Source organism: Carettochelys insculpta, chromosome 3 (genome assembly GCF_033958435.1).
Source record: "Carettochelys insculpta isolate YL-2023 chromosome 3, ASM3395843v1, whole genome shotgun sequence".
NCBI lineage: Eukaryota > Metazoa > Chordata > Testudines > Carettochelyidae > Carettochelys > Carettochelys insculpta.
In genome coordinates this window covers 181,333,630-181,350,132 of record NC_134139.1, presented here as the reverse complement: position 1 = coordinate 181,350,132, position 16,503 = coordinate 181,333,630, and the positions used below count along the sequence as shown (strand labels likewise).

At 48.1% G+C, this 16,503-nt stretch overlaps 1 protein-coding gene across 5 annotated transcripts in view; it reads right to left on the bottom strand.

Moving 5' to 3' along the window:
• Positions 1-16,503, bottom strand: part of LPIN1 (lipin 1) — a 105,406-nt gene that overhangs the window by 49,538 nt on the left and 39,365 nt on the right. For 2 of the 5 annotated variants that reach the window (XM_074991277.1, XM_074991278.1), the window contains exon 2: positions 15,916-15,972. In XM_074991277.1, the coding sequence (XP_074847378.1) occupies positions 15,916-15,972 (57 nt within the window). The other 3 variants (XM_074991279.1, XM_074991281.1, XM_074991280.1) reach the window with 3 other exon arrangements.

The following is a 16,503-nucleotide window of genomic DNA, read 5'->3' as shown; positions in this document are numbered from 1 at the left end:
CCAGTGAACCTGAGAGCAATGCGACAGGGTGTCCGGTGCTCCCAGCAGGGTCACCCATGGCAGCAAGATCAATGGGGACAGTCCTGACAAAGAACCATCTTAAAAGTCCTCAATGGCAGAACAAGTGGAGGATAGCAAAGGTAATGCTGCCACACCTGTGAAGGGAGATGAAGGCTGCAGCAGACAGGAGACTCCAAGTTGTGGATTCCACACCACTGAACCTGAGTTTTCTACCTGTCAAGAACCGTGTGGTGGCTGCAATGCAGTAGTTCCCCTGTGTTAAAAGAAGTCACACACAGGCATCTTCCTCTGTGTACTACTCCCTAAACTTAAGCCCCATAGCAACAGGAGCAGGATTGTGAAATCTAGAAGCTTTTAGCCATGAACCAGCATGTAGGCGGTGGACATATGTTTTGAGGACTGAGGTGGCAGAACCATCCAATTGCTGCATCAACAACTGAGCGGCCCTCTTTGGGATCCACTTTGCTCACCCCACACGGGGAAGGGGCTAGAAAAGGTTCCCTAAACATAGTCCACCACAATCCCCCTGACTGGATAACCGCGTTCAGTGGGTTCACCTCCATGTGATCAAAAATGAACAGTAAAGTTTGAAACATGGACTGTTTGGACTCTAATGGACAACCCAGACTGTAAGCAACCCAAAAGACACTATCGCCCACAAGCTGTGACGATTCAATATCAATATGGCTGCCCTGGCAGAAACACACAGACCAGAAGAAGCATAGCTAAGACAAGAAGGCAGAGGGTATGCATTTTTCTGGAAAGGAATCCCACAGGAAGAAAAACAAATTCATGAAGTAGGATTTGCCATCAAGAATGAATTGACAAAGATCCTGTCTGAAGTCTACGTTGGCATCAATGAGCATCTCATGACTATCCACTTGAAGCTTGCCAGAAACCAACAGGCAACTGTCATCAGTGCTTATGCACCAACTCTAGATGCCAAAGATGATGTGAAGGAGAAATTCTACACCCAACTGGACACAGTCCTGAAAGTCATACCCAAAGAAGAAAAGACTATTCTCTTAGGGGATTTCAAAGCCAGGATTGGAAGAGACGCAGATCTCTAGGAAAGAAGGAGTCGTCCAATGGAGTGCTCCTCCTTTCAAAATCGTGGAACATGAACTAGTCATCACGAACACCATGTTCCACCAGAAAACCAAATTTAAGACCCTCATGGCAACATCCTTGATTGAAGCACTGGCACCTCATAGACTACATCACCATCAGTGTTCGGGATCAGCTTGATGTCCTTCTCACACATGCAATGACTAGTACTGATGACTGCTGGACTGATAACTGTCTTATTAGATCCACAATGGCGATGAGGATTGTCACCAAACAGAGAAGTCAGAGGAAAGAAATCTGATGAAAGATCAATGCACAATGGTTGAAGGACCCCCATCAGACAAATGACTTCCAGATACTGCTCCAAAGGAAGCTGCCAATAGTACACCTTGAAGATATGGAAGAACACTGGTGTCAACTGAAAAACGCCATCACTGGAGCTTATAGGGAAACCATTAGCTACCAGACCAGGAAGCATCAAGACTTGTCTGATGAGAACAATGTGGAACTTGAAGGCTTGATTGAGGCAAACACAAAAGCCTTTTAGGGTCTGTCAAAGCGACATCAATTGCACGATGAAGAGAGAAGCACATCCCAAGGCGAAGGCAGAAGTGCAATGTAAAACATGAACTCTGAAAAGCCAATGGTGGAGTGAGAAGGTGCAAGCACTCCAGCATCTCACAGACAGACATCAGCGACACAAGATTCTTCAATGCTACCAAAACTGTTTATGGACTGGGAAACCATGGAATCAGTCCCCTGAAATCAAAGGATGGTACCCAACTCTTGAAAGACAATGACGCCATTGCTTCTTGCTGAAGGGAGAACTATGAAGAGCTCCTGAACTGCTCCTCCACAGTGGTCCAACAATCCCTTAACCAACTCCCTTAGAGATGATCTTGCAACACTTCCTATCCTGAGTGAGGTCCAAGCTACTATCAAAGCAATGAAGTGCAACAAGGCAACCAGACTAGATTGAAGTCCCACCGAAGTCAGGCCAGAGCTCTACAAACAGCTCCATCTCCTGATTCTCAAGATCTGGAATAGGAAGCACATGATCATCAGTCTTTTCAAGGAGTGTGACATGTCAGACTGTGGAAACTATTGTAGCATATCCCTCCTGGCAACAGCAGGGAATATCGTAGCTTGAATCCTCACAAACCAACTCCTGCCACTCTCAGAAGAAATTCTGTCAGAATCCAAGGGTGGCTTCCAACTGAGGAACAACGGACATGATCTTTGCTGCCCAGCAACTGCAAGAAAAATGTCATAAACACAACCAAGCCTTATATATGAGTTTCATCGACCTGTCCACAGCATTTGACTACGTCAGTCATAGCACCCTGCAGACCATCCTCTCAAAGATCGGCTGCCCCCAAAAATTCATAGACAACGTGACTACCACTGTATTGATCAACAGCGGATCCCAAAGTGACTCCTTTGAGGCCAAAACAGGAGTCAAGCCAGGCTTCGTCATCGTCCCATCAATGTTCTGCATCTTCATTGCCATGACCCTTCACCATATTGATGGCAAGCTTCCCAACAGTGTGAAGACTGTCTATAGAATAAATGTGAAGCTTTTCAGTCTCAGGAGACTGCAGGCTAAAAGCAAGGCCTCCACAACCTTGGTCAGGGAGCTTCAGTATGAAGATGACAATATGGTTGTTGCTCTTTCTCCCACAACCCTTCAGACCATCTTAAATACTTTCACTGAAGCATATGAGAATCTTGGCCTCACACTGAACATTAAAAAGATCAACATGCTCCACCAACGTTCTCCGATGGGACAATCTCATGCACCTTCTATTGAAGTCAATGGAGAACTGCTGGAAAATGTGGAGCACTTCCCCTACATTGGAAGTCATCTCTCCACTAAAGTCGACATTGATGTGGAAACCCAGCATAATCTGAGCCATGCAAGCTCTGCTTTTACCCGCCTGAGACAAAGCAGCTTCAAGAGCCGGGATATCTGTCCCAAGACAAAAATCCTTGTATACCATGCAGTGGTTGCTCCAACCCTAATATATGCATAACTTGGACAACATACAAGCATCATTTCAAGTCACTTGAATAATATCATCAATGCTGCCTCAGGAGAATACTAAATATCTCTTGGGAGGATAAGTGCACGAACACTAGCGTCCTGCAAGAGTCGAACATGACCAACATTGAAGCTACTATCATTCATCAACAACTTCATTGGACTGGTCACATGGTTCAGATGTCTGATCAGCATCTCCAAAAACAGATTCTGTTTTTCCACGTTGAGGAAAGAACAGAGGAGCATTGGGGGGCAGCAGAAGTGATATACGGACATGCTGAAGGCACACATGAAAAAGTGCAGCATTGGTGCTCACACTTGGGAGAGCCTTGCCCAAGACTGTCCCCAGTGGAGAACAATAATCCATAAGGAGGTAGTGCAATTTGAGAGGTCCCGCCACAGTGCAGACGAGGATGGGTGGAGAAGAAAAGAGCATCGAAAACTGCCCCACGCCCCTCCAACAGCTATTAACACCTGCCTCTTCTGTGATAAGATCTGCGGCTCCAGAATTGTGCTGATCAGCCATAAACAGACTCACAAAGAGGAGGGAGACATGAAGACATCCTACTTATTATAGACAGCAACAAAGGGTCCTGTGGCACCTTATAGACTAACAGAGAAGTTCTGAGCATGAGCTTTCGTGAGCACGGACTCACTTCATCATGAAGTGAGTCTGTGCTCACGAAAGCTCATGCTCAGAACTTCTCTGTTAGTCTATAAGGTGCCACAGGACCCTTCGTTGCTGTTACAGATCCAGACTAACACGACTACCCCTCGAATACCTATTATAGAGTGACTGCCAAGACTATTAAGAAAGACAAGTCACACCACTCACCTTCTTCGGCTCTTTGACTGCAGGTATATTACACATGCATCTAGCTGAGTGCACATATAAGGAGCAGCAATACCATACTGGAGCTCCGGGCACAGACTGCCATTTGGAAAAATCACTGTTTCTACTTTTTTTTTAAGCTAACATATAGTAAGAAACATCTTATTTTATGGTCCAATTTAAGAAATTTTATAACTGAATTCAGCACATCATGTCCCTGATGCACCCCAATTTATGCCTGCTAGTGCCATAGGACATCACAGAATCCCACAACAACAGTCTAGTAAGAGAGGGGTTGCAAAGAAGCTATGAACTCTCTTCACATGAGAGGGAACTTGGAAAGCTAGTACAGTCCCAATGATGCCAGTCAGGGAAGAGGACAGAACATGTGGACGTTCAGTGCCGCTTACATGTAACCATGAGAGGATTTTTAAGCTGTCCTCACACAGCAGAAATCTTAGCAACACTGCTTGTCCTCCCTCAGAAAGAAACCCTAGGAAAGCAGAAAGAGTCAAGGTGCAGTTTGCATCTCTCTGCTCCCACTCAGATGATGCCAACCCCCCAGAATGCCTTTGCCTCTAATACTTTGTTCATTTATTTTATGTATAACATTCCCTGACAGTGAAGAAATCCTATTCCATCTTTATGTGTATTTTCATATATCCTCATTTATTTTCAAAATGAAGCCCAGGCAGACTAAATCTGATACGTTGGAAACTGCTGTCCACCAGACAGAACAATGAAAAAGTTTTGAGATTACTTTGAACTTCTAAAAAGAAGTTTTAGTATTTGTCCTGTCCAGGCATAAGCGGGCCACAAAGCTATTTTCAACATAAAGCAATTCAGAATTTTGACTGAGATTCCCAAGCACTTTTATCAAGAGCAATACAACCAAAACTGAGATTGTTGAGTGCCAACCGAGTTCTAAGAGTTTATATTTTGGACCTGGGGTAAATTCTATTAAATATCAATATCCCATGAAACATTTCCTAATTCCAAAGAGGGCTGCACTTGGGTTTGCCAACATGTTTGACTCTGGCTACTCCAAGAAGTCTCTTATTCTCTATCCAGGCAGCAGTTCCAATACAAAACAACTTAATCTCAGGTGATATAGCTCTTAGTCTGTGTTTGTTCTCTTACACTGAATTTAGATGCCCTCTGAGCTCCACAAGAACACACTGTACAAAGAGATAATCTTACTTGGTATGGTAGAGGATGCCACACCACACAAATATATCATTGTTACTGGGAAAATATAAGGCATTCCACTCCAAGCTCATTCAGAATATGCGGAAGAGAAATTATGCCAACTATTTGCACTGATTCTGGTAGAATTTCTCAGTTGCTATCATTTAGTCCTCTGTACTGAACTTGAATGTACAGGCAGACCTGTACCTTGGGCCAGTAACATATAGCAACAGTGAAAGTAAAAGCATGTTGCCAACTATCTGATATCATTTTCAACCCGAAGACACGTGAGGCTAGTTTTGGGAACTGCTGAGCCTCATCATCTAGCAAAACTGGGTTCCCAATAAAGACTCTTTTACAGTTATATTAACAGGTCAAAAATAAATCATTAGCTTTCATACTGAATATCTTGTTAACTATACTGGTCTACCAAAGCTGCCACCTCCTTGTTTAAATTCTCTTCTAAAACCTCCCACAGTGCCCACAATAACTAAGTTCATTATCTAATACCTTTATTTTCCATTTTATATATAAATATACCCAGTGCTCTTTCGTTTTTTAAAAAAAAGAGGAGTCAGTACTCAGCCGGCTCCCCATGTCCCCCACCGAACCCCCAGCCAATCCTATGACTGGGACTGCAAAGGTGCCAGTGCTTACTACCAGCAAGTATGGGCATAAAAAAAAAATATTGAATATACCTGTAAAATGAAACCTTTAAAAGGAGCAAGAATAATGGCCACATGCTTTAACTGAGTAACCATATAATCATGTTCCCGTATACCGAACATTGTCCAGCTAAACCCAGGGTTGCGTGTTCAATCCTTGACAGGGTCATTTAGGGATCGGGGCAAATAAATTAACAAAAAAAATCTGACAGGGATGGCGATAGGTCCTGCTGTGAGGGCAGGTAACTGGACTTGATGACCTCTGAAGGTCCCTCCCAGTTCTCTAAGATAGGTATATCTCCATTTCTTGTCACCCTAATTCCTCATCTTACCATTTTTCACCTTCACTCATTAGGTCATGTCAAAATTTAGACTGTAAAGTCTTCAGAGTGGGGCTTCTGTTCCTTCTTTAAGGTTGCTTGCCACACCTTTGGGCGCTATCAAACAATGGATGGGATTTCCAAAAGCATGTAAGTCACTTAGGAACACAAGTCCCATTAGCATTCATTGGGACTTGTGCTTCTAAGTCATTTGGTGCTTTCTGAAAATGCCAAGCAATAATAATAGCTTCAATGATATGATGCCTCTCCCCAGGGGAAGCCAGGTTTCTGAGAATCTTAATACCAGCAGCCCTTAGCATGAAGTAGTTCTGTCTGTGCAGGCTGTGAATCAGCTCCTTGAAAGCATGTAGATATGATGTATGAAAAAGAGCCTAGGATCAAATTCTATTTATCTTCCTACTACACAATGTCACACTGAAGTGAATGGGGTGCTCACAAGAATCAAGAAAGCACATATTGAGATGTGGTCTACACCCGTGACTGATGAGGAAGATTCAAGATTAAAACAAAGCTATTACCAATCTAGGAGCATTAGAACCATTAGTTTCCATTTGTCTTATTTTTTGCAGCCTTACTCTTGAGATTGTCACATAATTTTGCTAGGAATTAGTTTTTATTGCTTTTCATTGTAAAACTCTCTCCAGCAATTTCTGTCAGTTTTAAAGTAAGTAGAAATTTCCATCAGACTTTATAACTGAAATGCTGACAAAGGCAAATCTTTATCTCTAGCTACTTAAAAGTTGCTGATGTACATTTCTTCCATGACAGTGAAACAAGTAAACAACCAGTTTGCTGTTTTTTTTTTAAAGGTATCTGTTGGTAGAGCAATGAGTTTACATATGAAAGAGAAACATTGCCTCAAAGTATAGTAGTTAAGGTTGATAAAGCACTAAGGCCGTGGCTACATTAGCCCCAAACTTTGAAATGGCCACGCAAATGGCCATTTCAAAGTTTACTAATGAAGCGCTGAAATGCATATTCAGCGCTTCATTAGCATGCAGGCGGCCGCAGCACTTCAAAGTCCCCTTATTCTCATCTGCTCAAGAGCCATGAGTTAGCCACACTCCTACTCACCACAATGCAGTGTCCTATTCGCTACATGTGGTGAGTAGAAAACGTATTGGACACCATGGCTGTACTCAACCTTCACTGTAACCTTACACTTCTGCCAGGCCTAGATGTCCCGCTTTCCTTTCCCCTCCCAGATAAAGCTGGGGTGCAGTCCAGTGGCAGTAACATAGCATGTTTCATTGGTAGATCTCAAAGGCACGTAAAGACATATAGAAAATGAAGAACAACAGTGTGAAGTAACATGCCCAAGGTCACAGTTACCCTGTAGCAGAATTGTGAACAGCCTCCATCTCTCCCTCCTCCTAGGATCTTGCTCAGTTTATAAAGTCAGGGATACCCAGATAGGGGATGGGGTGGGAGTAGGGTACACTTCTCTGAGAATAGACAACTAATGAGAGGAAAAAAAACTCTCCTTTTTGACTCAGGCAGACAAAGAACATTTCTCATTCTAGTCTCAAGGGGATATGATGGGGAATTTTCCAGAGCCTCACACTGATGACTCCAACAAACCAATTAAAATTACATTACCCTGATGAGCTTTAAAACAGAATTCAGCTGGAGGAAAGAAACCTATATTATTCATTCACCAGAATTATTATTTAAATTGTTGCTAAAACCAGACCCTGGGGGGGCGGGGGAAACTGAAGCTCCCCGCAGTTCAGACATTCCAAGGCACAGATCCCAATTTCACCAGGTGAAAGAAGGTGCCCAAAACTCCTGGCACCCAATGTCAGAGGAAGATGAAAAAAGCCTGCCTGATGATGCCAGCTTAAAGCTCAGGACTGAACTGGATACTAATCTATACCCCAAGGTGGCTAAGAACCCAGCTGTTTCTTTCATATTGTCTCCACTCCAAACCCTCCTTGTTTTAGATACTCCAGAGTTTCCCCTTGTATTGCTTCCTCCCCAACCACCGCAGGGAACAGAAAGCATCAGCCGCTCGCAGGACACAGGAAGGCAAAAAAAAAAGAAAAATCAGTCACACACCTACACAACACACGCTCCAGTCTCCTCTAGGGCAAAGGAGGTAGGGAAGATTATCAAGAAGCAGCTCAGCGAAGCTCCACAGCTGGTCACTTTCACCAGCAGAAGATAGCACGCTAAACGACGGCAGCCACCAACCCACCTTCTCGCTCTTCCCGGAGGCTCGGTGACTTGCTCCCTTGTCCCAGAACTGGCCTCTGCGTGCAAACACACTGCTGCAGGCTTGTCAACGGACCTCCCCAGGTGCCGCCGGTGCCCGCCTTAGGGGCGGGGCCCACACCATACCAACGGGGATAGGGCGGGGGGGCATGAAAAGGGAGTCAGGAGAGCCTCGGAACTGCAGCTGGTAGCCTATACTGCCGCAGACCTATTGTGTCCGCCTGCTCCCGGGAGGTGCTGACGTCCCCAAAATCCCTTCCCCTGGGGCCAGCGCGGATGCAGGAGACAAGACGTAGAGATCCGTGTAACACCGAAGCTTGTTTCGCCGGCTGGCGCGGTGCGGCCCGTAGAAGCTCTGACCTCACTCACCTGGTCTCTGGAACACCCGCCGACGGCAGCAGCAATTAAAGCCACCCAGCATCGCCTGGCGGTGGGGACTCAGCTTTCGGTGCCGATCCCGGGCTCCCTTCAATCAGTGACTGTTGTCATGGATGAGGCGGGGTTTGGATCAGGCTCTGGGCAAGGAAACTCCGCCTCCTTGAGGGCGTTTTGTTTGGACTCCTTTTAACTCCCACAGTCCGGGTGCTGGTGCGAGGGACGCACGTAAAATCTACCTCCCCGGCGGCAGCGTCCTCCCGAACGTAATGGTGTGGATGCAGCAGTACCCGGCGCTGCTGGGGCGCCTTGAAGAGTAACACATTCATTTATTTACTGGGTACGCAACCTGCGTGGGTTAAACACCCCCCGCAATACACACACACACACAGACACACTCACTAACTCAGATTTCCTGCAGGAAAAGTGACGTTACACGAGCCCCGGGGGGACACACGGGGACGTAATTTTATACAAGGACCAGCCATAAAGGCCAAGCGTTAGGGAGAAGGGGAAAAGCCCAAACTGCCATTCACCCCACGCCGCTCCGAAAGGACCAGCCCAAAAAGCAGCCGCCAACGGCCTGAATAGATGGGGGGGCAGGTCTGTATCATCAACGCTGAGGCCATTTAAAGGGCTTGCTCAGCAAGCAGGGGCATCCGCCTTTCCCGAAGGCGGTTGCTCATCATGAGGCGTCCCTGCTGCAAACCGCCCAGCGAGCGCATGAAGGGCCCGATCCTGCGAGTTTGCCACCCGCCGGACTTGCCCTGGGGCTCACAAGAGACGAGGTGGGAGGACGATCGGTTTCGGTGGCCACGCGCTGGGCCCCCCCAGCGCTCTCCTCTGCCGGGGGCGCTGCAGGAGCCTGCCTGTGGACTGGCCGCGCTGTAGCTTTCCCCGCCACGAACTACCAAGGAGCTGCCTGCTGCGGAGAAGCAGCGCGTAGCCTCGTCCCCCGCCCCAAGACTCCTAGAGGCCGCCGTCTGGAGTCCCCCTGGCGGGGCCCTCCCAGGCTTGCCACCGCCTCTCGCATTGTGACTCGACGCTAGGAGGCGGAGAGCTGAAGTGATCCCGTCGGCCAATCAGGAGGCCGCTTGAGCTCAGCCCAACGCCGCTGCCGGGGGGTGGGCTGAGCAGCCCCGTCAGAGCCTGAGGTGGACCTGGCGTGATGCCCGCCTGAGGGTTTGGCGCGGTCGTGCCCTGTAGAGGGACCGCTCCGCGGCAGCGCAGGGGGAGGAGCTGAACCCCGCAACCAGGGGCTGGTTGAGCGATCCAGGAGTAATGCTTTGCCCGCTTATGAGTGTTGCAGGCGGGTGGCAAGTAGAGGTTCATGGCTGTGACACTCCGGTCTCTCCCCGCAGGAGCATCGCTCAGTAACAAACCCAGGGCCACCTCCTCTCCCAGGATGATCAGGATGGTGTGTCTATACTAGCTATTGTGGCGCTTTTTGCAAGGGAGGCTCCACTTCCCTTCACAGCCATGGCTGTGTGCCTTGGGCTGGAAGGGACCTCAGGTCATGGAGTCCAGCCCCCTGCCCAAAGCAGGATCAATCCCCAGCTAAGTCATCCTAGCCAGGACTTTGTCAAGCCAGCACTTAAAAACCTCTAGGGATGGAGATTCCACCACCTATCTAGGAAATGCATTCCAGTGCTTCACGGCCCTCATAATATCCCACTCAGACCCCTGGTGCATCTTCAGAGCTCTGTGATACCAGGTGCAAATCGTGCCAGGAGTTGGCCAGTGGTCAGCAGAAGTCAAGACAGAGCAGGAACAACAAGCCTGGCTGCTAGGTTGAGGATGAGCCAACAGAAAAGAGGCAGTTGCCCCACAGCCTGGCATTTCAAAGGGACCCAGATCTCCCACCACTGCCACTGCTGAAGTAGCAACAGTGGCAACCGAAGCTCGGGGCCCCTTTGAAACACTGCAACAGCACTGCTTCCCAGAAGCTGGGAATGAGCAACCAGGAATGGATCAAGTGGTGATTACCTGTCCTGTTCATTGCCTTTACAGATCTTGGCATTACCCACAGTCAGAAGACAGTATATATTAGATTAGAGACGGACCCTTTCTCTGATCTAGTGTGGCCATTCTTTTGTTCTTAAGTGAAATGTTTTGAGTCACCTAAGCAAATGGAAATACTCCAGAACAAAATATGCTATATCAATCTTCCTGGGGAAGCTTAAAAAAAAAAGCAGTTACATTTTTGCATGGAAAATTTAAATTTTGCAGAAACTGCATTTTCCATCAGAAATGATTCTGATGGAAAATTTCCAACTACAGGTTCAACCTGTAAATCCAGAATTGTCTCATCTGACAACAACCATAGTCTGGCATGGCCATGGATGTTGCAGTACCAGAGTCCCAGGAAAGGGGCAGGATGTCCATCAGTGGTGCAGGGGCTGGGGCCATAGCAGTGGCCAGCAGAATGGCCAGGGCCAGAGCTGGAACATCCGCCGGCCCTGCTGTACCATTGGGGTAAGGAGCTAGGGGCACCGCTGGAGGACAGAGCTGGGGTCAGGGCCCCTGCTGGACCCCCCCACTGGAGAAGAAAGAGGGAAGCTGGAAAGCAGAAGCCAGCAAGCCCTGGTAGCTGGAGAGCCAGCACTGAACACTGGGGCTCCAGTGGCTGGGGAACTGGTTGGGGAACTGCAGGCCAGGAACCAGCTGGGGAGTGATGGGGCTGGGAAGCTGCAGGCTGGGGAGCTGCCAGGGAAATCAGCTAGGGAGTTGCAGGGCTGTGGGAGCAGGGAGTCATGAGTGGCCAAGGAGCTGTGGGGCTGGGACAGGAGCCCCGAGGTCATTGACCACCCCTCATCTGGCAAAATCCCTTGTCCGGAACTGCTCAGGTCCTGAGGATCCCAGACAAGGGAGGTTCAACCTGTAGTTCTATTTGTGATCATAATACCAATACAGGGCGGTCTCTTTGTAATACTTGTCCATCTCATAGGAATGTGATGAGAACAAGATTTAAAAACACATAAGCTCCATCATTCATTTTCTGACTACGCCTGTGGGGGCAATGAGCCAACCACACTCACCACAGAAAAAGACTTCAATGCACCCAGAACCCGAAGATCAATATAGCAAACAACTCAGTAACAGTCTGCAGTAAACCAGCATCTGCATTCTAAATATATACATAAGCATAGTGACTGGGGAATCTCAGTGGCTTTGATACGGATAAGCTTATGACAGTTACCCCACTAGGCCCTGCAGCCCTTCATCCACACAAAACACCCTTCATTTCCAGCCTACTCCATAACAGAGCCTCCTTCAATCCTCAGCAGACTCCTGTCTCCTCTAGTTCTTTGGCATAAACAGCAACTGTTCATTCATCTGGAAACTTTTAGGGACGTATCCCCTCTTGCCAAGAGGGCTTCTTGATCTTTTTTCTGTCTCACACCAAATAATTTCTCACCCACCCAAAATTAGTTTTCTGACCCCAGCCTTCTTAGAGCCCTGTATAAAGTCCCCAAAGTCACAATAGAACAAAAGAACCCCCCTTAGAGGACCTCATCTCCTCAGGCAAGGGAAGAAGAGAGGCTTTCACAGCTAGGGACACATCCTAAGAGGGCCAGGAAGAAAGAAAAGGGACCCCAGCCCAGAGAACTTACTTCCTGGTTATGATGGGAGAAGAGCGCGGGAGAGGACTCAGATACTCAATCCCACAGGCTGTGTCTACACATGCATGATCTTCCAGAAGAGCGCCGGCTTCCTCCAGAAGATCTATGGAGTATCTACCTATTAAAAGTACTCCTTCCGGAAGGAATCTGAAAGAACACACCATGTTTTCTGGATTCTATATTCCACTCCCAAATCAGGATGCACACTTTCTTCCAGAAGAAACCATGCATAGATACTCCTCAATCCCTTCTTCTGAAAGAGCGGTCCACCATGGTGGCGGCCAGCTGGGGTGCAGAGACACTCTGGGCAGCCCTAGTAGGACTCTATGGTCTCTGGCTCCAGCCTCTTTTAAAGCTGCAAGGACCAGAGACCCCGTGGCAGGAAGCTGAGTGTGTGGAGACAGGCAGCAGGTCATGGGCTGCTAGGCACACTGCTCAGAGACCCCCGCTGCAGTTTGTGAGCCCTAAGCTCGACTGATGGTCGGCAGGCAGACACCCTGTGCCCCCCAGAGCACCCCCATGGAGCCGGTTAAGGTCAGCCAGGACCCCAACTGGGGTCCAGAAAGGACAGCCCCATCTTGGACAGAGCTAGAGCTCCAGGACCTCCTGGGGCTCTGGAGGGACAAAGAGGTACTGCAGGTCACCACGGGGCACCAGAGGAACAGCCCCACCTTTGTGCAGCTTGCAAATGGCCTGGCTGCCCAAGGCCACCCTTGTCTGATTCGCGCCCCCACCCCCCAAGCAGGTCCAGTATAAGATGAAAGAGCTAAGGCAGGGCTACATGAGGGCCCAGGACAGCACCCACCAGCCAGCCAGGCCCCAGCCAGTTGTCCCTACTTCAGGGAGCTGCAGGACCTACTGGTGGGGGACACCACCTCCCTACCCCCACATCACCATTGAGAAAGCCTCACCAGAGCGCCCCTGCCATACCAGAGGGGGAGGCAGGTTCACAGAGCCCTGGAAGTCGGGGCGTCTGAGGATGAGTCCTCGGATGGCTCCCTCATAATTGAGCTGCCCTCTGCCTCCAACAGGTAGGCCACCTGCAGCCAGGCATCTCCCAACCTTTTTGGAAGATCATGCATGTGTAGATGTGGCCACAGTGTATTCATTAGAAGATCTGTGGGTTGCAGTTCATTGGTCTTCAAACCCCCTCATCACCGCAACATCTTCTGGAGAAGATAGCTCATAGTAAAGGGGTGGTATGAAGTCATGGTTCCAGAAAGGGGACTAAAGAGAGTTGGTCGGAAGGGCAGGGGGACATGCTGCCATTTCCTCCCTATTTTAGCTTCCAAGAACAACTAGAAATTTGGGGACAGACCAGTAGGAACTGAAATGCTGCCTGTCATTGCATAGGCTGTGCAATGAGGCAAAAGCTTTTTGCATTCTTTCCCACAAGGGTCTGACATAACTGGCTCTGTGTGTATTTATTTCAGTACATAATTTAGAAGCATTTGCAAACACTTGCCTGTAGACATAAAAATAAAGAATACGTATGTCAACATTCTTGGTGAGGAAGTGCTCGTACACAGGAAAAAACAAAATGGAAGGGGGAGGAGGAACTCCACCTTGTATAACTCCACAGTGACCAATGAGTTTGAAGGTTTTTATAGTTATGTGCAAGCATTTTTTCCTCAGAAAGTACATGGGAATTATTTACTTTAGTGGAACTATGCCAGGGAAGACTTTGGCTCTCTCTAGCTGTGTCTACACGTGCACGCTACTTCGAAGTAGCGGCACTAACTTCGAAATAGCGCCCGTCGCGGCTACACACGTCGGGCGCTATTTCAAAGTTAACTTCGACGTTAGGCGGCGAGACGTCGAAGTCGCTAACCTCATGAGGGGATCGGAATAGCGCCCTACTTCGACGTTGAACGTCGAAGTAGGGACCGTGTAGACGATCCGCGTCCCGCAACGTCGAAATTGCCGGGTCCTCCATGGCGGCCATCAGCTGGGGGTTGAGAGATGCTCTCTCTCCAGCCCCTGCGGGGCTGTATGGTCACCGTGGGCAGCAGCCCTTAGTCCAGGGCTTCTGGCTGCTGCTGCGGCAGCTGGGGATCCATGCTGCAGGCACAGGGTCTGCAACCAGTTGTCGGCTCTGTGGATCTTGTGTTGTTTAGTGCAACTGTGTCTGGGAGGGGCCCTTTAAGGGAGCGGCTTGCTGTTGAGTCCGCCCTGTGACCCTGTCTGCAGCTGTGCCTGGCACCCTTATTTCGATGTGTGCTACTTTGGCGTGTAGACATACCCTCGCAGCGCCTATTTCGATGTGGTGCCGCGCAACGTCGAAGTTGAACATCGACGTTGCCAGCCCTGGAGGACGTGCAGACGTTATTCATCGAAATAGCCTATTTCGATGTTGGCTTCACGTGTAGACATAGCCTCTGTATGCTACAAACCTTTTGTTTGATCCTGGCATTATGTACATTTTACATGATTTGCTTATTGTGTGGACTAATTAGAAGTTTGTCAGAGACTTGTTTCCTTCCTTTCCTGCTGGTCTTCCTTGGGTTTACTGTTGAATCTACGACGTAGGAACGAGTCTTTGCCTTTAAGGACCTTCCCTTCAGTTACAGATGAAAGAAAAGCTTGTTTTTAATATTACTTGCTTAGTAGTGCCAGGGTGATGAGCATTGCGTAACATATAAGTAGTCTCTATCCTGAAGAGGTAACAATCTAAACATGTTTGGCTCTGCGGTTTAGTTCATGCAAATCAACATAGCTCCACTGACATCAGTGGAGTTCTTTTGATTTACATCAGCTGAGGATCTGGCCCATTATTCTGAATATTTTGCAGAGATTTTACTTAAAAATGCATGTTTCTGTTTTTAACATCACATTGGTAAAATGCTGAAAAAAAGAATAAATAGATGAAGAAGTGTCTAGTTCTACAGCCCCAGAATAACTCAAGGGCCTTCTCAGAATACAGAGAAGGGAATTATATTTAAAAGACTAAACAAACAAAATCATATCCACAGGTAGCTTGAAGTCATGTCAGTGTACATGACAGCCTCTGAGTGCCACTTTTTGGACACAGGTTTTCTCCATTACCTTCACCTTCTGCAACACGAGGTACGCAGAATGGTGAAGGCAGATGCCCATACCGTACAGCCATAGGTGACAGCTCAGCTCCTGAGTGTTTTCATTTCAGTACTCTCCAGTCCTGGGCAGTGGATGACCCTAGAGTTGGGGGAGGCAAGCCCCCAGCCCTACCCCTTTCACCTGAGACATTGCCCCTGCCATCCATGGCCCTGGTGAAAGCCAAGTCCTATCTGCCCTAGGGGTAGCCCCACCAAGCATGGTGAGCCCCCACTTCCCAAGCTTGGGTGGTGCACGACCCACCCCCATGTCTCCAGCACAGGGAGCCTGCAGCCTTCCTCAGCCTCCCTAGAGTATGGACATCCCTTGCTCCCATATGCACACCCTAAGCACAAACTGCTGGTAACTTTCCCCCTAGAGCATGGACAGCCTGCGGCCCAGCCCCTGGAGCACTTGGGGACCAATGGCATCTCCAGAGCACATAAGTAGCAGTAACAATTGAAATCACACTCACATTCAGGTTACAAGTCCAGACATTTCGTATCCAACCAGGATCCTTCATCAGCGGAATCTAAAAGCAAATAAACAAAAAGAAATGGTGAGAAATAATACTGAGCCATTCAGATTTGCCAAAGGAAGTTGTAGAATTTCCATCATTGGAGATATTGAAGAGCAGGTTAGACAAACATCTATTGGGGATGATCTAGATGGTGCTTGGTCCTGCCATGAGGCCTGGGGACTGGACTTGATGACCTCTCAAGGTCCCTTCTAGTTCTAGTTTTCTGTGATTCTAAAATGTGTTGGCACATCCCTGCATCAACAAATTTCCTTTGGAGTCTCTCTGATGTAATATGTCTCCTGCTTCTTTCACTTGGTGTGAGACACCTATCTTGCCATCATATCCATCATAACCTATTAGCTATGAAAACAGATTTCAAAAACTACTGCTTTTTTCCTGGGCTGTAGAAAACCCTTTTCGCAATCAGTGTGCACTCAAGCCAGAGTGCCTGGGAGCACTGTACCTTTGCAAACAGGTCTGATCAAACTCTCAACTCTTCTGCAGTAGGCACTGGTCAGTGGAAGGGACAGAGGTTAGGTTGTG